Source organism: Hermetia illucens, chromosome 4, assembly GCF_905115235.1.
Source record: "Hermetia illucens chromosome 4, iHerIll2.2.curated.20191125, whole genome shotgun sequence".
Taxonomy (NCBI): Eukaryota; Metazoa; Arthropoda; class Insecta; order Diptera; family Stratiomyidae; genus Hermetia; species Hermetia illucens.
The window spans coordinates 13,181,585-13,203,671 of NC_051852.1; the positions used below are offsets into that span (position 1 = coordinate 13,181,585).

Consider the following 22,087-nt stretch of genomic DNA (forward strand, 5'->3'; position numbering starts at 1 on the left):
AAGATCCGGGCCCTCTCATTCTCTTCATAACCACCATACGTGTACGCTGTTCCAAGAGCTTTGGCATGGCTCTGTGCAAAGTTCTTTGAAACATTCTCGCTTGCTGATTCACATAGCCTGCTTAAGCCCACCTCGAAGGTTCCAATATACTTGCCGTTGCTCGTCGAAGTCTGATCTTCCTCTAGACCGTTGGCAGATCCTTCTAGCTCGAAATCTCTTCATTTCACCAATAGTTTGACCGCCTTTTCAACAGGACTCGCCATTTTCCTCGCCAATGTGGCACTCATATATGTCAGACCGACTATTGAGCCCGACCTTGTTCTACGAAATGTGGACACGTTACCATTTTTGCAAGCACTAAGTCTAGCTCCGCGAAAGCCTCGAGCAGGATACGGCCCCTGGTGTATGTCTGTCTGTCTTTCTTTTGTCTGTTTGTCACACCTTATATATCAGAAACGGTTACTGCTATTGATGCGAAATTTGGTAGAAAGGTGGAACCCTAGAATTCCATTGCATGTAGGGAGTAACATGGTTCCACGTTGAGTTTAAAGTGGGCTCTTTATACACGCCAAAGGGAGGAGGGATTAAAATTTGTTACCACTGAGTAAGTCGTGTGGGGTATCAAATGAAAGGTCTCGGTTAGTATTTTACGAAGCCGATATTAGTTTTGACATTGGTTTCAAAAGGGAAGATTACGAGGGCCCAAAGAGGGTCAGTTACTTCAATGACCCGTTCTCAGAAACTAACCCGATTTCCCGACTTGTTTAATTGAAAATCGCAATCTTTCATTTTCGGGCTGAGACTTTACTCGCGTATCAGGAGAAATGGGAAGAATTGTACAGAATTGCTTGGATAAAAGCATAGGTTTCAAAACTTGCTATGACGTAGGAGGAGTGTTCTTCAGGTTAAAAGGATCCAATACATATTCTCAATAGGACTAATGTAGTCTATACACGATCTTTGCAGAGGAGATGCACACGGCCAGTGTGGGTATATCTGAAAAAAACTAATTAAGTCTCACTTAAAGGACAAGTGAGTGTACAAGACGTCTACCTAACCAATAACACGATTAACAAAAGGACATATATATGGAAGGAATCAATAAAATCTGCTGCGGTACACTGGGTTATGTGCCTCGAAGTAGGATACGGAAGCAGCGGAGGAGTTAACTTTTGTGCCCGTTCTGTATGTTCAGACCCAATGAACCATATCCAGAAAAGAACTGAGACTTCACGCTATTGTCAGCCCAGTCTTTAGCTTATAAAACGGAAAAATTTCTGAAGATATTATTGCAAATAAAGTTTAAAGATCAATAAAGATAAATATCTCCTTTGTATCTGTATCTAACATTGTGAGGCGTTTTAAAAATTTAAAAATTCGCTTGTGAAGCCTTTTGAACACCAGAAGCTGATTCAAGACGCTCACACCGTCAACGAAGCGGAAGCGCTATTCGATCTTGCATGTTGTCTTTAACAGAACAAAGTAGAAAATTACAGTACAAAGTAAGAAGTATTCCTCAGAATGCAAAAGATGAACAAAGTACCAATTATAGACATAAAGATGCAATGATAAAACTTAAATTGCAATTAAGATTCCTTAAGCCTACAATTGGAGAATCACTTCAGCGTGGATACCAGTGACTTTCTGAAGAATTATTACCTGAACACCATAAGTTCCTATCAAACACTATCGCCTGATCATCACTAAATATTAATTGGCTAATTTACACTATAAATTCCGTATCACATTACATCCAATACGTAAATGCACTTTCTTATGTTAAAATCAACTCGATAACATCCCAAACACTGTAAATCCACTCATTCACTTCTATCCGCAAATTACTGCACTTGCACAACCTTTTCGCGGATCTCGATGCAGTTGCATCTGCACACCATAAACCTCAAGATCATATGGACCTCTCTGAACCTCATTCCTTCACAGTTCCTCCGATAAAATATAACACCTTGCGGTGCTGGTGCTCTCGAAATTGGCAAGAAAGAACACTCTAGCGCGTTAGCTGGTCTTGGTATAGATCGCTTCCGAATGAACACTCCACTCGCCATCAAGCCAAGATGATTCAATTGAAGATGCGCTTTGGCCTTCTTTTCCTACCACCACCGGAGAAAGACCGTACCTGGGCCTTCCACTTCTTCTTTTTGCATTTCTTTACGGCTCGCGCGATCGCAATCGACCACTTGCTTCATGTCTTCCATAAGATCGTGCCATGGAAGCCTGCACTGACTGTTGGCATCTGAGTATCCCGGGTAAAGCCAGTAATCCATGGGAACGTCTTTCTAGCGGATTGCATGCATCGGTGTTTCTTGGTATGTTTACATTCTAGCTGTGACGACACACATGTTTACAGGTAACCTGGCTGGTTAGCTCCATGTGCGCATCGGAACTGGAACTAACGCAATCTTCTTCAACTTTCTACGGTTAATACAATTTTATAATTTTACACGATGGCAATGTACTGTTGAGCAATGGAATTAGCGTTGTCTGCAATAATATCACTTCAACTTTTAACTGTTCTGGACAAGTATCTGTTTGTGTTTCACCATCGAAATCCAGAGGCAGAATTGCGAATTTGGATTCGTGGTGAACGCAACATAACAGACGCGTGGAGCCCCGTTGAGAATCGAACCCAGGCATGTACAGGCAGATTGAGTTACCTGGAATTGGTTACTGATCTTCTCGAGAACTTTAAGAGGATTAGAACCATTACCAATGGTAAGTCAGTCGTAGAATTGCTACTGAAGTAGATAAACGAGCCGAGTCGAGCCCAAGATTGTCTCCAGTACTTAGCCATACAATGGGAGTAAGTTCCAGATTCAACTGATTGGTAACCAGGATTGACAAGTGTATCAGTCACTCCATTGAATCAATATGCATTTTGATCCATGTACGACTGGGAGGATCATCTTGTAAGCGGTTTTCCCAACCGTACGTATCAGTGGGAAGTCCATGTTTCCGTCCGCATGGGCGATACGGCGACCTGGGTAAGATTGTACCTGGTCGGTTAAGGTGAACGGTTCCTGCGGGATCCGGAATCCAACACGCCACTTTACTGTATACCTGAGACGGATGAACCGCGATTTAGGGAGGAGGCGCACCTTCAACTAGGGGAAACACCTGAGTTAGTACAACTAAAAGGACCGACAGACAGACGGACATTAGTTTAAGCTAACTTAGAAGACGTGCAGGTTGGACTACTCCTGAGGGTCTACGGAACCTTTGGCGGCTCCCTGCTGATAGGTAGGCAGGCAGTTTAGAGAAGGGAAAGGCCAGCAGAAGAGATACTGATGAGACCATTGGCGTGATTGACTGTCGGACTGTTGTAAATACGCCGGCTTTAGATGATCCGTACGGAGGGTCTTAGCAACCCCGTGCACGTATATGAGCACCTTCGTAATCATCGTCGTGGTCAACTCTTTTTGGTGTGGACCAATCAATGGCTGCTCCGGAGGCCTTTTTATTTCGTCTATGCGGTGAGAGACATAGTCGCAAGTGACGAGTTCTTTAAAAACGAATGGATGGTGCGATGCATACCTGGCAGACGGCACTGGGCGAATTGCTTTGAAGAACCGGCGTAAGTTGGCTATGAAGGCATGTGGACTATAGGCGGAAGTACCCTGTGGCGCGAAAAATTCACCAGAGATACGCAGAGATGTGGCGAATATCATCTCGGCCGGTGAAGCCTGGAAGTCTTCCTTGAAGGTGGAACGCATGCCGAGCAGTACTGCAGGAAGGGTCTGGAGCGAAGGTATTTTCGGATTCTATCTAAGCACGTCCTTAAGTGTCCGATGCATCCACTCAACCATACCATTCCTCTGAGGATGGTACAGCGTTGAGTAGGTAAGGTGAGTTCCTAGGAGTTGAGCAAGTTAACCGGGCCCGGCTCAAACTATTCTCCTTGGTCGGAGGTGACTTAAAGCAGGGGCCAGAAGATTGAAATCCAGTGGTCGAAGAGAAGTCTGGTGACGGTGGAGGACTGGTTGCCGCACAGTGCAATTGTCAGGATCAACGCTTATATCCCTCGCACAGTGGCAGCTTAATCAGGTTGACGTGAATATGGTCGAAGCAACCATCTAATGCTTTGAAATTCCCGAATTCAGCATGGTTGTGGCGATGAACTTTGGTCAGCTGACATGGAATGCATTGCTTTGCCGAGCGGAGAACATCTTTGCGTAAACCCGGCCAGAAGAACTGAAGCGCTGTGCGCTTGGCTGTGGCATGGCCACTGGAGTGCAACAATAGGTGAAGCTTGATGACGAAGCGGAACCGATATGTATGGCTTAAATACGCCGTTGAATTCCACATAGCAGTTGGGGTAACTGAACATCCTCTGCTTGAGCTTAGCTGGTAGCTCGAGTGGTGATAGCAGTGGGCAAGTTAACTGTTTCCATGCATGAAAGAGAGTCGACTATGGTGTTTTTAACGGTGTCCAGGAGGAGAGACCTAACTCCATACCGGATCCTTTCAAAAGGAGTTCAGTACTGCTTGGATCGCTACCTAATCAAGCGAGATCGCTAGGGGGTCGAGGAGTTTATCAGACAATGACGGAAAAATTTAAGGAAGCCAAGCCCAGCGATGTGATCCTAGATAATGGGTGTGACGAATGTCAGCGAGCGAACGACCACCCGGGAGCGGCATTTCCCACACTGGGTGAGAAAATAATGGAGCTCTGTGAGTCCATTAAGGATAGGAAAAACATCCACCAAAATATTAAGGCTATGATCAGAGGTATCAGAATGGCGTATGGCAGAGCCCAGGAGGAGAAAGGAGCCTGTAACCCAGGGAAGAAAGTCACCCAGGCGACACAGGCGACACCTCCTCTGCAAAGGTTACTCGGCGAGAACGATGGAAAAAGAAGTCGTGAGGGGATGCGTGAAACACCTGGAACCCAACAGATCTTTAAAAGGATGAAACGCCCTTCTCCAAAGAAACCGGAGCAAGCATTGAAAACAGCCAAAGATGTCAAAGGAAAGGCGGTAGCTGTGATGCCTGCAAATGAGGCAGAGCATGAAGTGCGAGGCACGGAAACATAGAGCAAGGTTGTTTCCAAGAAGAGGGAGGAGAGGAGGAGGATACGACTAGAAGTGATCGTCATTTCCAAAAGAGGGGAAGCAACTTATGCCGATATTCATAAGCAAGTTAAGTCGGACCCAGAGCTTAAGGATTTAGGAAACAGCGTCAACCGAATTAGGCGGTCGGAGAAGGGACACCTCATGCTGGAGCTAAAAAAGTCGAATGATAAAAGAGCGGAGAAATTCCTCGGTCAGGTGGAAAAATCCCTTGGCCAGCAGGCTGAAGTAAGGGCCAGACGGCAGGAGGTAACTCTCGAGTGCAAAGACATCGATGAGGTCACCACGAAGGAGGATGTCCACGCAGCACTGGAAACGGTGTTCGAGCTTCCGGGACTACAGAAATAGGTAATCAAATCGATGCGAAAGGCTTATGGGAGGACCCAGACTGCAGTTATCAGCCTGCCAACAGAGACGGCGTCCAAATTACTAACGACGGGCAGAGTCAAGATAGGCTGGGTCAACTGTCGACTCGGGTGCCTCGACTTTGGGCACATAGCCGCAGCATGCACCAGCGCCCACGATAGATCAAAGCGGTGCAGAAAGTGCGGAGGAGATGCCAAGGAGTGCACAGCTGGAAATGGTCTTACGGCTGAACAATATGGAATCCGGAAAGCTCGCTCTACTGTTGGCGCGGTGGGAAGAGTGGTGGACTTAGCTCGAGAAGCAATGCTTTCTGGCCGTGGCGACGGTGGATATAAAAAATGCATTCAAGTCCGCCAACTGGGGCCGCAATAAGGAGTCATTGGCCAAAATTAATGCACCTGGTTACTTAGCTAAGCTAATCGAGAGTTATCTGTCGCACAGAGCTCTCTGGTACGGAGCGAACAACGGTCCCAATGAATACATCATTACAGCGGGGGTACCACAAGGTTCGGTGTTGGGCCCTCTGCTCTGGAACGTGATGTATAACGGAGTGCTCTTGCTTCCATAGCGGAGGGGCCACGTTGGTCGGTTTTGCAGATGACCTGGCCATAATAATCGTTGCAAAACTCCCGGAGGATGTGAAAGTTTACGCCACCGAGTCAGTCATGGCTGTAAGGTCCTGGCTTGAGGGGGCAATCTCCATTACAAATCGCCGGAGAAGAAATACAATCAGTCTGCAGGTTGGAAACCATATGATCGTCTCAAAGCCGACCATCAAATACCTTGGCGTGACTCTCGATGCCAGGCTGAGTTTCAAATGGCATACATCGTACGCCTGTTAAAAGCTGCAAAGGCCACCACGGTCTTGCCAGAATGATGCCGAACGTAGGTGGACGAAATCAGTGTAGCAGGCTGCTGATAGCTGGGGTCGTGCGGTCCATATTGTTGTACGGGTCGCTTGTGTGGGCGGAGGCTTCGGATAACCTACAGAACTGAGGAAGATAAAGTTTGCTATCATCTGATTGCACTAGGGGTATGCAGCGCAATTCAAACTAGTTCAGATGATTCTGTGTTCGTAATTGCAGGAATGGTCCCTATTGACCTGTTAGCGAGGGAGATGCGATGCCTGTATGGACGCAAACTCTGGCAAAGACGGCAGGAGGAGTCATCGAAGGGTCGATGGATATACAAGCTTATTCCTGATATTAGGCAATGGCTTGACCGACGACACGGGGAGATAAACTATCACCTCACGCAGTTTCTCACTGGACATGGTGGTTGTTACCGAACGTATCTGCATCGTATCGAAATGTTACAGATGTGGGAGTCAGCAGGAGCCCCCAAAACTTAATCCGGGAAATGCCAAGGTCGGAGGCAAACTGGACTTCGGTCATCCACACAATTGTGCGAATACAAACCCAGAGAAGCACGCACAAGAAGAGCGCAAAGAAATAGAGAGGCTGTACCCTAAAGACAAAATGGAGCTGCTGAAATAAGCAAAGAAGCGGAAGATTGCAAAGTTGGAAACATGAAGGCCTACGGAAGGCAAGCCCGCCTTGCGAAGTAATGCCTGAATGGTGGTCCCGTGGTAGTGCGTTTTTAGTGGGTGCGAATCCCCCACTACATCCATTCCAACTTTGACGTTCACACGGCAGAGCTGAAATGGATGCGTCTTTCAAAGATTTTTTAACATCTCCGTGTATAAGAAAAATATGTATTTTGACATGTAAGATACTAAGTGCTGTCATCCTATATGAAGCATCCAAAAGGATATATGGTTACCATTCACCCTTTGGTGGGGTATAGCGCTTCAACCACACATACGCGCCATCCTTCGCTGTTACCTGAAATATCGTTCAGCAACCCCCACGACTTTACGAGACGCGCACACTCCTCCTCTACTGTTCTGCGCCAAGTTCAGCAAGGACAATAACAAATGATGCCAATAAATCACTTGCTAAAGCTAAGCGATATTCAAACCACAAACCAATGTGTGTCTACCTTGCCAGAGATTAAGTGGTCATAAGGGTTAACACGTAGCTACGAGCAGTGAATTCTAGATCCCAAACAACCACCACCTTCAATTAGCCTTGACTTAGCAAAAAGAAACTTTTCCGCGATTGGCCTATTGTCCCAGGTTAAACAAAGGCCATAGGAACCAAAATCCAAAAGAAAATGAAAAATTAAATTTAGATCGTGACCATCCAATCCTAAAAGAGGGGACAATTATGAGTTCACTCAAGAAGAACCTAAACTTAGAGCCTATTCAATTGGGAACCAATCCTATCCCTGCCTTTAATGAACACAAACTGAAACGTTTCAGGAAGTACTACAACTCTTGGGTTGGCCAAAGCCGTTGGAGAAGCGCATCTTGTCGGGGGTATACCAAAGTTGCAACGATCTTCTGATAATCCCAACTTGTCAACCCAAATAGCAGCAAAGAAGGGTCGACTGGGAATGGATAATCTGTAATTGTAGCCAAGGGAATCAAACCCGATGGATGGGTTTTCTATATATCAACTATATCAACTTAGGAAACAGATCCACCAAACTTTAAGGACTATAATATCACAATGCATCAAATTTTGCTTTGGGTCGGTAGATATACAGATATATCATAAAATATTTCAGTTAAACTTTCCCAAGGGAAGTACCAGTCATTGGCTCAGAAAGCACAGTTGTTCCCTTAACGATATATGGACGGGAGCGCGACTAACCCTTTCCAACTCCCCCTCGGACACCGCCTTGTCGTGGTGGGGAAGCCTGTCGTAGTCTACTACTACACTAAGGGTGACCAAAACATGAATATGAAAACGAAGTATATAAACTCTCCAAGTGGTAAGAAGTCGCAGACTTTGAATCCACCCACGACAATGAGCAATCATGTCGCGACCAAGTCGCGGATTCTGGAGGTCTCACCACATTCATACCCCCTATAGATAAATCTGTAGAAGGCATGCTTCCCGACTCAGTGGAAAGTTTGCATTTAGTGCCTATGGCGAAGCTAGCCAAGAAGGATCGGCATTTCTCAACTGAGAAGAGAAACTGGAAATCCGACTACGGCGACTACAGCCCAAATCTACCCGCAAGCGGCCCGGACACCGGGAACCTGGAAAGGCCTCAAGCCGGTGGCAGAAAAGTGCACTGTAAAGGAAAGTGAAGCACCTTGGAAATGAGGACACGGATGTAGCTGTACCGCTAGCCGCGGTAACGTCCAGAAAAATAAGACGCAAGAAACGGAATCTTCGCAGAGATTAGGACCGGTGTACCGGGAAGTGATCAAATCAGCGAGAGAGATATCAATGAAGCTGCTCCCTTCCACAGGAGTACGAACACGAAGGCGGGAGGGAAGAGGACGTATGCGCAAGCTGCTGCCCCAGTTCTGACTGCTGCTGTCGGAGTTTCATCCAAGGATGGCAAAATATCAGAAGGACAATTTACCATCCTCCGGGAATGCCTGTGGAAAAAATTCTGGAGCCTGGAATGAAGCCACGATTTGACAATCAAGGTTTCCGTGATGGGCTTCTCCATTTGGAGTGCACTGACGAAGCTGCCTTAAAGTGGCTCCAGCAGGTAATCCCAACTTTATGTTCCGGCGGTCGGCCCAAGTTCACTATTGTTAACACTGAGCTACGCAGGACAGAACATGTCAGATGTTGGTTACCAGGCCCTCAAAGGAAGGCAGAGGACATCATCCGCATGCTGGGTGAACAGAACACGGGCATGGACTTTGGACACTGGAGGGTAAAGTTCATAAATGCCAGGAAGGACAAATCTGCAAATGTGAAGGGTTTCCACTTGGTATTCGAACTGGACGAAAAGAGTCTGAATGTGCTCAGGGGAAGTCACCATATGGTGCTCTACTTTTTCGTATATAGACTGAAATTCAGTCATTTCAGGAAACTGTAGGACATCATCTCCATTTTGAGAGCGAAGAACAATGATGGTCTTCGACTGCTGCTCTTCATTCTTTGGTCACAAAGATAGATTATGCAACTTTGAATGGTGAGTACGCGATAGAGTTGTTCGTGGACATTGAAGGGGCTTTTGACTGTGCGCCTTTTCAAAAACTTTGTGATGCCGCCAGAGCGCGTGGTGTTGATGATGCTTTAATTAAGTGGATCCATGCGCTGAGGTGGGTGTCGATCGCTACCTGACTGCAGAAGGGCTGCCCCCAAGGAGGTGTGCTTTCGCCACTTCTGTATAGTATGCTGATTGACTCACTACTATGCGAACTACAAAATTTGCTAATACACGCTCAAGCTCCATTTACAGCCCCTGGATAATTTATTCAAAGCACTGCAATGAGAGCAGCTCATAGACTAATTCGATTAAATTTAAGGGGGAGGGATTATTGGAAGAGCTACTGGGAGAACTAAATCCAGTTCTTCCAATGCCTTCCGATCCCTCGTGTCCCCATACATCTGTTTGATAGAAGATATGAAGTTACCCTGAAGCATAGAGAGCACTGGGAAGACCCAGAGGAATGCGTGGCGAGATATACGGAAGTCTTCTACACCGATGGCTTAAAAACAGAACAGGGTTCTGGGGCTGGAGTCTACCTCTCGAATAAAAACGAGAAGCTTTTCCTTTGGGACAATATGCAACGGTTTTTCCAGCCGAAGTTTATGCGATCCTAAGGGTGGCAAACTGGGTGATTCACGAGCGGTTGAAGGGCAGGCGCATCGCGATCTACAGTGACAGTCAAGCTGCATTGAGGGCATTGAGCAGTCCTTTGATCACCTCGAAAATCGTTCAGAAATGCAGAAACCGTTTGAACTCTATGTCTAGATTCAATACGGTGGAACTACTCTGGGTACCTGGTCATTGTGGCATAGAGGGAAATGAAATCTCGGATGGTTTAGCGAAAGAGGGGTCAATCTCCCCTATGCCGGGACCGGAGCCAGCATTTGGAGTATCAGTAGCATTGGCTAAATCTGTTTTCAGGAAGCAGAGCCTAAATGCTGCTCGACACACCAAACTTCTCCTGCCAGAACCGGACATACGTACCGCAAAGTTTATCCTGTCGAAAAGCAGGAGGACTTGCAGGTGTATTGTGGGCATTCTGACAGGCCATAATTCACTAACTGGGCATATGTTCAGAATAGGAATTGTCGAAGATGATACGTGTCCCTCCTGTAATGAGGAAACGGAATCCACGGAGCATTTACTATGTGAATGCCCCGCCTATGGACCCATCAGGCATCAGATCTTTGGTGCCGATGTTCTCCAATTGCGACGGGTAGCATCACATCCACTAACGGAAATCCTGCGATACGTTAACGAATCCGGAATATTCCGTTAGACGGGGGAGGCGAGTACAATGCGCCAACAGGGCCTAAGTGTTCAGAAGCTGTAGCTTCTCCCCCACCATACACACACACACACGCCTCTCTTTCCAAACGCAGAGCCATTTGGCCAATGGTCATGATTTGGTGAAAGAGCGAGCAGATGTCATCAGCGTAGTCGAGGTATTTGAGGAAAGATGTCCTTGTTCATTGAACTCCTCCACGTCCTCCGGACGGATCGATAGCAAGAAAAAATAATATCAGTGACAGGATGTAACCCTGGCAGACTCCGCTTTGGACCTCAAAATCCTCCGACATTTTGCCTCGGTGCAACACGTGACGTTTTGCGTCATCATATGTCGCCCCGATAATAGCTATTCGTTTCTCTGGAATGCCCCTCCTGCGTAGAGCACTCCAGGTACATCCTTGTTCATGCAATCCGAAGCTTCCTCGAAATCGTTGAAGATCAGGTACAGCGAAGATCTAAACTCTGTGCACCATTCCAAAATGATCCGTATGGTATTGATATGGTCAATGCAAGAGGATCCCGAACGGAAATGTTCCGGAATTGTTTTAGCTATTATCTTTGCAACCACAAGGAGCACGCAGATACCCTTCCAATTGTCACACTGAAAACGGGCCCCTTCTTTGGGATCTTGACGATCATCCCCGTCTACCACTCTCTGAGAAAGATCTTGGATTCCCAAGATTTCTGTACGAGTGGAAGCAGCATTAATTGCAGATGCAGCGAAAAATAACCCTGCGGGAAGACCGTCAAGCCCAGCGGCTTTTGCTTTGAGTGCATTGGTAGCCGAAATGATTTCTCTTCTACTTGGAGGATGTCGCATGTTACGGCGACTAACCATTTCATCCACAAGAGCAGAAATTTCCCAGGATGTGGTACAGTTAAAAACCGTGGTGAATTGTTCTTTTCGCCTATTTAGTTGTTTATCATCGTGGATGAGAAATCGACCGTTGACGTCCTCCACAGGATCATCGAAAGATTTACGACGATTTAAGCTCATTTCTAATGCGGTATACATTCCTAAAATCACTGCGATCTGCGGCTAAGAAGCGCAATAGCCAATTCTCCCTTGCCACGGCGTACACTACGTTTCGAGCCCGTCATGTCTGTTAAAGTGTTGGCTACCATAGCTAAGGCAAAACTGTAGATCACCATAAGAGAATTCAGCATCCCGAGCAAATTGATAGGACTGACTAGCCTGAACTTGACCAAAAAAGGTTCTTGGAGCAAGAATAATATTCGGTTTCATTGTTATACCAGGTGGGCTGAAAAGCTTCAGAATCAGAATATACAATTTGTGGGATAGATCATTTTGAGTGAAACAAGTTTTATTAGTTTGAAAAAAATTATTAAAAAAGAATTTCGTGGGTTTTTGGGAAAAAAAAATCTGTTGAAACCAAGGCTTCGCTTGCTAAACATTATTCGGACTTTGTGCTAGGAAAATCCACCGTTGAGAAATGGTTTGCTAAGTTTAAACGAGATAAAATCGGCACCAAGGACAATGCACGCGGTAGACACTCCAAAGAAGGTGCTACCGGCAAAAACATGAAAAAAGTCCACAAAATAATTTTGGATGACCGCAAATTGAAGTTGGTCGAGATAGCTAAGGCTCTAAAGATATTCAAGGGACATATTGGACATATCGTGCATGAATGTTTGGGTATGCGAAAGCTCTGTTCAAAGTGGATGCCGCGTGAGCTTACAATCGACCAAAAACAACGCGTTGACGATTCTGAACAGTGTTTGAATCTCTTCTTCCATAAAAACCCCGAATTTATCCGTCGATATGTGACAATTGACAACAAAATCAAAAAGATCGTCATCTGAGTGGACTGCACGTGGTAAACCGACTCCAAACCGTGCAAAGACGCAACAGTCGGCTGATAAGGTTATGGCGTTAGTATTTTGGGATGCGCATGGTGGTAAAATCATCAGCGACTATTACATAGCGTTATTGGAGCGTTTCAAGGATAAAATCGCGGGAAAACGGCCTCATTTGATGAAAAAAAATGCTATTTCATCAAAACAATGCACCGTGTCAGAAATCAATGAAAACGATGACAAAATTGCAAGAATTACGCTTCGAATTGCTTCCACATCCACCATATTCTCCAGATCCGGCCCCCGGTAACTTTTCTTGTTCTCACGCCTCAAGAGAATGCTCGCTGGAAAGAAATTTACCGTCGATAAAGAGGTAATCGACGAAACTGAGACCTATTTGGAGGCTGAGAACAAATTATGCTATAAAAAAGGTGTCGAAAAATTGTATTGCACCTATAATCGTTTGTAGGCAGCCCGTTCGCAAGCGGGGTGGGCTCGTCGTGATCGGTTTCGCCATTTGACTCTATCGAATGCCTGATCTGGGTGGCAATCTCGAGGCTTTTAAATCCCCATCCAGCGTACCAAGCCACCGTTGTTTTGTCCTGCCTTTTGATCGTTTACCATCGACTTCGATGTTCAGACCAATCTTAGCAAGCGAATTCTCATTAGCACGAATTGCGTGACCATACCATCGAAGACTCCTCTCTCGCAATTTTTCCACGATCGGTGCAACCCCATAATGATCAGGGATATCCTTATTTCAGATGTGATCAAAACGTGTGACGCCAGTAGTCCAACGCAACATCCTCGTCTCCATTACTGCAAGACGCCGTTCATTGTCTTTTATAGTTGGACAACGAACTTTTCAGTCCACCTGGCATGTAATAAAATAGCTATGCGAAAAATTTGAGTCGCTTAATGAGGGCAAGACAAAGTAGATACATACACACACACATACATAACAACCATGACGAGAAACCTCCTTGATTGTTGTTGGCTAACAGAGCCTATACCTCTTTTTGTACAAGACTTGATCTTGGTATTTCCCAGTTAGAGGATTGGATTCTTAGCAAGAAAAAAATGCGACCTCTTAGCCGCGTTCAAGTGAAGGATTCCCCGAAGAATTTTTGACTCCCTACAGAAGGGGGGAAGATATAACGAGGAAATTTATCTACCGGGTGTACAAGCTTAAATCCGCTGTTTGCTCACAGATGACGTCAGTGAGCGTATCAAGCTACTATGAGCACGCCATATTTTTTTTTTAGTTCGACGTTTGCCAACAATTGTCAGTGCATATCATTAGCAATTTCATGCAAAAACATATTTTTTCCCTTCAATAATCATGTCCAGTTTTGTTCCCGGAAAGGAGCATTTGCGGGAGGCGCTGCTTTTTTGCTTCAATTTGAAGAAATCAGCCGCTGAATCGCATCAAATGCTTCTGGAGACCTACGGCGACAATGCTCTACCGGAAACGACATGCCGAGAGTGGTTCCATCGGTTCAAAGATAACGATTTCAATCTAAACGACAAGGAGCGTGAAAATGGGCCCGGGAATGTTAAGGACCATGAATTGGAGGCTCTTTTCGATGAGGACGATACTCAAACGCAAAAAATGCTCGCCAAGCATTAAGGTGTTTCTCAACAAGCCGTTTTTATGCGTCTACGGGTAATGGGTAAGGTTTAAAAGATCGGAAAATGGGTGCCGTATGATTTGAACGATAGGCAGGCGAAGCGGCGCCAAAACACATGCGAAAACTTGCTTGCCAGAGACAAAAAAGGTATTTTTCCATCGAATTGTGACTGGCGACAAAAAAATGGATTTATTTTGAGAATCCTAAACGAAAAAAACGTGAGTTGATGCCGGCCAACCAACGACATCTTCTGCAAGACCAAATCGCTTCGGACGGAAGACGATGCTGTGCTTTTGGTGGGACCAACGACCTATTGTCTATTATGAACTATTGAAACCTGGTGAAACTGTCGATGCCTATCGTTATCACCAACCACTCATCAAATTGCATCGTGCTCTGAATGGAAAACGGCCGGAATATGAACAAAGACATAGAAAGCTGATTTTCCTCCATGATAATGCTCCGTCGCACACGTCGAAAAAAGTTCGAAACTACTTAGAAACGCTCAACTGGGTGATACTACCCCACCCCGCGTATTCATCGGACCTGGCCCCATCCGATTATCATCTGTTTTCACCGATGCGCCACTCGCTCGCTGGGCAGCACTCCGATTTTTACGCAAGCATCCGAAAATGGCTTGATGGCGTGGTTTACCTCGAAAGATCAACAATTTTATTGGCATGGTATCCATGAATTACCCGAGAGGTGGAAAAAATGTGTAGATAGCAAGGGTCAGCATTTTGAATAGTTTTCTTTGGCTCCTATAAAAGAAAAACGCGTTTTTCTTGGAAAAAATAGCGAATTTAGGCTTGTACACTTGATATGATGCCGTCTGGTCGGTAAAATTCACCTCAAGAAATTGTGGTAGGGAATTCACTTAATCCCTATGAATGAGGATAAACCCGCCCGGGAACTTTATAAAGGCAACATCAACGGTAGAAGAAGAAAACGTGGCAAACCCTGCTTGAGTTGGAGCGATAGCGTACGCCAGAACGTCAAACAGTTTTTAAGAATATCGAATTGTTGGACTTCACCGTAGTCCTAGACTCAAATACTGGTTTTCGCGCCGTTGCTGATAATGATAAATTCATTCATTCCCACCTACCTACTCGACTCTACCATTTTTCATCAAACTATTTATTAAATATATGGTGGCAACGTCAGCACCGAAGACGAACCAACCAACAACATCAAACCGCAGTGGTCAAACCGGAAGAATAAGGATAGGAGAATACAACTTTGAGACTGTTGACAATTTCTCCTATCTAGGGTCGAAAATCACAACCGATAACAGCTACGATGATGAAATCCGCGCACGGTTGTTGTCAGCCAACAGAGCCTATTTCAGCTTACAAAGACTGTTCCGCTCGAAACGTCTCACCATAGGGTCAAAGCTCTTACTGTACAAGACTTTGATCTTGCCAGTCCTCATGTATTCCTCGGAAACTTGGGTTCTTAGCAAGAAAAATTGCGAACTCGCGTTCGAGAGAAGAATCCTCCGAAGGATTTTTGGCCCCCTACATGAGAATGAACGACTCCGTAGCCTACACAATGACGAAATTTATGAGCGATACCATGACCGTCCGGTTGTGGATAAAATCCGGCTCAATAGGTTACGGTGGGCGGGTCACTTAATCCGTTTGGATGAGGATGATCCCACCCGGAAAGTCTATAAGGACAATATCTATGGTAGAAAAAGAAGACGACGCAGACCCTGCCTAAGATGGAGCAATGGCGTAGGCCAGGACGCTAGGCAGCTTTTAGGGATATCGAATTGGTGGACCTCGGCGCAAAACCGGGATGTCTGGAGTTCCTTATTAAGGCAGGCTAGACCGGATACCGGTTGTTGCGCCGTTAATGATGATGATTTATTAAATACAACACACCATTGTGAATTGATGCAGGAAGAAATCAACAGATTAAATGTCAAATAAGCGTCAAATGAAGACTTCCAATCTAATGCTTGGCACAGACCGACAACAACTTTCGCGTGTCAGATTTATTTACCCCCCATGGCGTTATGAGTTTACTTAGTATTGAATTCGTAGACCCAGAAAGTCTCGAGATAAAAAATGAAGCGATCGAGGAAGATATTTCCAATGCTTATTCCGAAAAATCCTGTTCAGACTCTGGCGTTCCTAATGCAAAATGTGGCGAAATATTCACCTCAAGCAATTCTGGTTTTATCTTGATGTGTGTGTTCTGCGGAGGTTGTTACAGAAATGTTCCGGAATTTGGAGATCATATGCATCAAAATCATAAAAATCAAGACGAGGATCTCTACGAATGTCTTTGGGATAGCGGAACTAAAGGGAGTGTGGACAATGGAGATGAAGAGTCGGACATCAATGATTGCGAGGCGACTGAGGAGGAGTTTGAATGTAAGAATTGTAGAAAATATTTCAGGACGCACCTGCTACTCGAGCAGCATAAATGCCAACCTATAAATAGTCAGCGCATTTCGGGAAATGGAGAAGAAGGTGCTGAGGAAGTTGATTCTAAGGATCCAGTCAAGAACACGCCATCAAATTCCAACTGGTCTTGCAATTTCTGCAACGAACAGTATCACAGCCAGCAGATGCTGCAACAGCACAAATGTAAACACAGTAAAGAGTCCAAAGAAAAGCCTATTGTGAAGGAAACACCAGACGTTCTCGAAGCAACCGAAGAACCTTCACAACAAGTCGAGAAGAAGCATTCAGACTTTGCCTGCCAAACTGATTTCGAAGATGACCCAGACAAGCCCGCCAATAAACCTAAAAAGCCACAAAGGAAGAAGGTAAACCCAGATTTTTACTGCGAAATCTGTGACCAGCTATTCAGCTACAAAAGCTTCTTCAGAAAACACGGGATGCGTCATGCAGTAGCACCGATCGCACTGCAAAATGATCCTGATTATCTGAAATGCTGTTATTGTGGTTTGAAACTCGCAAACAACTCCGAGTGGTATGAGCACGAAAATTCTCACACGGAGGACATTAAATTCAAGTGCCCAGACTGTCCGAAAAGTTTCAAGCAAAGTCATCAACTTAAAATGCATGAACGCTGTCACACGGGAGACCGGCCCTATAAATGTCCTCACTGCGAGGCCGCATTCTCTAACTCCACCAACATGAAAACCCACGTTAAACGCGTCCACCTGCGCCTAATGCCGCACGAATGCACCATCTGCGGCAAGAAGTTCGTCAAACCCGGGGAACTTACAATCCATATGCGCCAACACACCGGCGAAAAACCTTATCAATGCGAGGACTGTGGGAAAAGTTACACGCTGGCCGTTAAACTCAACGAGCATCGCAAGCAGCACACAAATTTGCGGGAGTCCAAGTGTCCTCTGTGTCCGATGGCGTTTAACAGTAAAAAGAGGCTATCCAGGCACATGGTTAAGCATTCAAAGTTAAAGCCCCATAAATGTGCAACATGCGGTCAGGCTTTTAGTCGGAGAAACGCTTTGCTCACTCATACTAAAATCCATCAAGATGTGAAGGAGTACGTTTGCCCTATTTGTGGAAAAGCATTCGCTCAGCAAGCTGGACTATATTCACACAGAAAATCACATCTGAATCCGCTAGATTCATAGCATAATTGTTGTCTTCAAGCGCAATATGCTTGAAAATATGAGCCCTTAAGGATGGAAGTCGGTTTTTATCAACGGGAATCCACGGGCCCCGAAACTCTCTTCGTGAAAATGGCAACACATTGCTTCAAAACTAGTTAGGTGTATAGTATAGAAAATTGTGCTTAAGGAACCAACTTTTGTTATTAAAAATAAAGAACTATAAAAAAAATTAACAATTGTTGTCTATTCAGGGTGCTATTGCCTTAGCCTATATAAAAGATCTGGCATAAGCGTAAGAAACGGCGGTCAAAGGGTAGTATAGGTCCCATGGCGAAATGTGGATTGGTATCCACCATGGAGCATAAAACCTTGGAAGCGCCTGCTGAACCAACACCAACAGCTCTACTACCAAACCCTATCTCCAGTTCCACATGGTAACCGCTAGGACCTCTTTCTTAACGAAAAGCTGCAGACAGAGAAGGATTAAGGCGAGTCTTTAACTGTCGTTTCCAAAATGTCTTTCATGAACCTTTACGGTTAATGCTAGGCAGAAAAAAGTTTCACGTTGTCTGTTTAGTTATAGTTGGGATCCATTGTTAAACAATTTCAATGTAGTTCTACGTCTGATTTTTCTTTGGTTTAAAAAAACGATACACCGAATTTAGCTAGTTACTAATTTTAATTGAACTTAATTTTATAAAACCACTACACATTAAAAGAATACTTCGATTTGGATAATCGATGAATTTTGTTCAAAAAGAAAAACTTGCCGGTGGTCAAGACAGGAGAGAGCGGCTTATCTCCATGCGGTATTTTCCTGTCCCAACCAACGGCACCTTCTCACCGCTAGTCCTCCACACCCGTGGCGAGTTCTGAATAGTAGAGAGTTCGGCGCGCCATCTATTTGCTCGCACTCGCAACATTCGAAATAATTCGTTTTGAGAATGAAGGGGGTCCTAAGTCCGCATCAACTTAATGCAGGACCGGACCAATTGAGGAGCAACTTACTCCTTCTTTTCTGGTCCACGGACCCCTCGCAGGGCTTGCACCCAAACTTTTTTAAAAAAAGTCAAGCGACGACGGCTTTACGGTTTCTTACCAGGGCAGAGGCAAATCGTCAGACGCTGCCTCACCTCTGCCCTGGGAGCAGCGTGACCGTAGCGGCTCGCAGATGTTGAATGCTCCTTTATATGTTTTACGAATTATATAAAGGAGCATTCAACATCTGCGAGCCGCTACGGTCACGCTGCTCCCAGTGCAGAGGTGAGGCAGCGTCTGACGATTTGCCTCTGCCCTGGTAAGAAACCGTAAAGCCGTCGTCGCTTGACTTTTTTTATTCGAAATAAATTTCGAATCCCGCGAATTCTGCTGCGCCACAAGTCTCCCGCGCCTAAAAACGGGACAAATTATAACAACTGGTCCTCCAGGTTGAGGGTTGTGTGTGTGTGTATGGTGGGGGAGAAGCTACAGCTTCTGAGCACTCAGGCCGTGTTGGCCCATTGTACTCGCCTCCCCCGTCTAACGGAAAATTCCGGATTCGTTCACGCATCGCAGGATTTCCGTTAGTGGATGTGATGCTACCCGTCGCAATTGGAAAACATCGGCACCAAAGATCTGATGCCTGATGGGTCCATAGGCGGGGCATTCACATAGGAAATGCTCCGTGGATTCCGCTTCGGCGGCGGTTCTGGCAGGAAAAGTTTGGTGTGTCGAGCAGCATTTAGGCTCTGCCACCTGTCATTATGGGAAACTTGTTCCCAGTTTTTGAAAACAGATTTAGCCAATGCTACTGATACTCCAATTGCTGGCTCCGGTCCCGGCATAAGGGAGATTGACCCCTCTTTCGCTAAAGCATCCGAGATTTCATTTCCTTCTATGCCACAGTGACCAGGTACCCAGAGTAGTTCCACCGTATTGAATCTCGACATAGAGTGCAAACGGTTTCTGCATTCCTGAACGATTTTCGAGGTTATCAAAGGACTGCTCAATGCCCTCAGCGCAGCTTGACTGTCACTGCAGATTGCGATACGCCTGCCCTTCAACCGCTCGTCAATCACCCAGTTTGCCAACCTTAGGATCGCATAAACTTCGGCTTGAAAAACCGTTGCATATTGTCCCAAAGGAAAAGCCCACTTCTCGTTTTTATTCGAGAGGTAGACTCCGGCTCCAGAACCCTCTTCTGTTTTTGAGCCATCGGTGTAGAAGACTTCCGCATATTCTGCCACGCATTCTTCTGGGTCTTCCCAGTCCTCTCTACGCTTCAGGGTAACTTCATATCTTCTACCAAACAGATGTATGGGGACACGAGAATCGGAAGGCATTGTAAGAACTGGATTCAGTCCTCCCAGTAACTCTTCCAATGAGCTTCCGTGAGCTCGTTTCATCTTTACCTCTACATGTTTGTTCCAAAGAAGTTTTTTATCTAGAGCGACTCCCAAATATTTCACTTGAGAGTTGAAGGGTAGTACCCCTCATCTCAGAGAGACAAAGTCCATTCAATTTTCTCCTTTTTGTGATTAAAACCATTGTGGTTTTATTTGGATTAACTGACAGACCATGTCTAAGGCACTAGCTGTTTATCAAATCAACGGCACGTTGTATATTCCTACACACCGTTCCAAGATCCCGATCAACAGCAAATACAGCCACGTCATCAGCATAAGCTTGAGCGTGTATTGGCAAATTATGCAGTTCCCATAGCAGTGAGTCAATCAGCATACTCCACAGAAGTGGCGAAAGCACACCTCCTTGGGGGCAGCCCTTCGTTGCTTCCGTAGTCAGGTAGCGATCGACCCCTACTTCAGCGCACAACAATCTTTACGTTAGCATAGCATGGATCCACTTAATTAAAGCATCATCAACACCATGCGCTCTGGCGGCATCACAAAGTTTTTGAAAAGGCGCACAGTCAAGAGCCCCTTCAATGTCCACGAACACCCCCATCGCGTACTCATCATTCAAAGTTGCATCCTCTATCTTTGTGACCAAAGAATGAAGAGCAGACTCACAGGACTTTCCACGTTGGTAAGCATGTTGGTTTTCACTAAGTGGGTGTGACCTAAGTGCGTTTCCACGAATGTGACGCTCCACCAGTCTCTCCAAACCTTTTAGCAAGAATGAAGTCAAGCTGAGGGTTGGATGGGGCTGGACAACCCTACACGGAAAACACAAGTTATGAAGCCTCGAACAGGCCGGATTTTACAACAATAATTTGCGCACTTTCTCAAGGAACGTGTGCTTCCTGTACAGACCGAATGCTGCTCAAAAGCTACCCTGTCTCAATATAAGGCTGATGTAACAGCGTTACAGGAGATACGTTGGACAGGGACCAGTTGCCTAGAGAAAAGCCCCTGCACCGTATATTGAAGTGGCCATCCAGTAAACCATGCGTTTGGAGTAGAATTCCTAGTCAACCAGTCAATATGGTGGCCGAGCTAGCCAGGGTGGACATTTTTTCCGGATTACTCGTGGGACCAAGGTGCCATTAGATCATCGTGAACCGAACTGTGGCATCCAGCTCGGCTGTGCTGAAGCCTAAAACTGCGAGCGACACGGCAGACGTACTAGTGGCTTGCAGCTTGGAATCTGCGGACGTAGAGCTGGGTGTAGTGTGTACCAGCCATAGCACCTCTAATTCAAAACGGTTCGTCGATGATCCCCCCAAAAGCAAGGGCTCGGAAGGATGTCGATCACCGGAAACCGTTAAAAAAATGGAGGTCCACTGGAGTCCTGTTTAAGAGCCAGTACCAGCGGGCCATACATATTCTGAGCAACATTGCCAAGAATAAGGAGGCCGTTACAGTCGGCGAACGATATAAAAAGGACCTCGCTAAATATCAGGCGCTTGTTGAAGAATATAACAGCAGACCCCTGGGAAACGAGCAGAGGCGAATCCCATCGCCTTGAAACGCAATCGATCTCCAGACAAAGTCAAACAACAACACAAGCGTAGCAGAGTGTACAAGGGCTCGGACCCTAGTAACCTCTGAAAGAGGAAGATGATTCTCGTAAATCTTCAGCGATGTGACCAGGAATCACTTACGTGTGGCGTGTGTAATTTCACTAAGACCAGTGTTGAGGCCAAGGTGTCGGCTCGTCATCAAGCATCTCCTGGAAGGTAAAGGGAAACTCATTCTTTGCTTCGATTCCTCCTAGGTGGTCCATAGGTTCCACGTTGTAACATGCAAAGACCAATTCTCCAGGGACTTTCTTGGTTCGTGCATCAATAAGATCAACGACGCCTGTCGGAGAGCGTAAAGCCGAAAGTCATCCAATACGACGAGATCCCCAGGAAATCGGTCGATCGCATC

The 22,087-nt window shown here is 45.7% G+C and overlaps 2 protein-coding genes across 3 annotated transcripts in view; one reads left to right on the forward strand and one right to left on the reverse strand.

Moving 5' to 3' along the window:
- The window catches only part of LOC119654601, a 338,686-nt gene that overhangs the window by 63,244 nt on the left and 253,355 nt on the right, over window positions 1-22,087 (reverse strand). Inside the window, exon 1 of one of the 2 annotated variants that reach the window (XM_038060071.1) lies at window positions 1,660-2,057. The exons of the other annotated variant lie outside the window; for it this stretch is intronic. The gene's annotated coding sequence lies outside the window, so the exon portion shown is untranslated. Of the gene's footprint in view, window positions 1-1,659; window positions 2,058-22,087 lie in introns of those variants that run through there. 2 annotated transcript variants of the gene reach the window in all.
- Window positions 16,190-17,982, forward strand: LOC119654599 (zinc finger protein 391-like). Its single transcript, XM_038060068.1, has one exon. It carries the CDS (start codon window positions 16,239-16,241, stop codon window positions 17,796-17,798), a length of 1,560 nt encoding a protein of 519 aa, XP_037915996.1. The 5' UTR covers window positions 16,190-16,238; the 3' UTR covers window positions 17,799-17,982.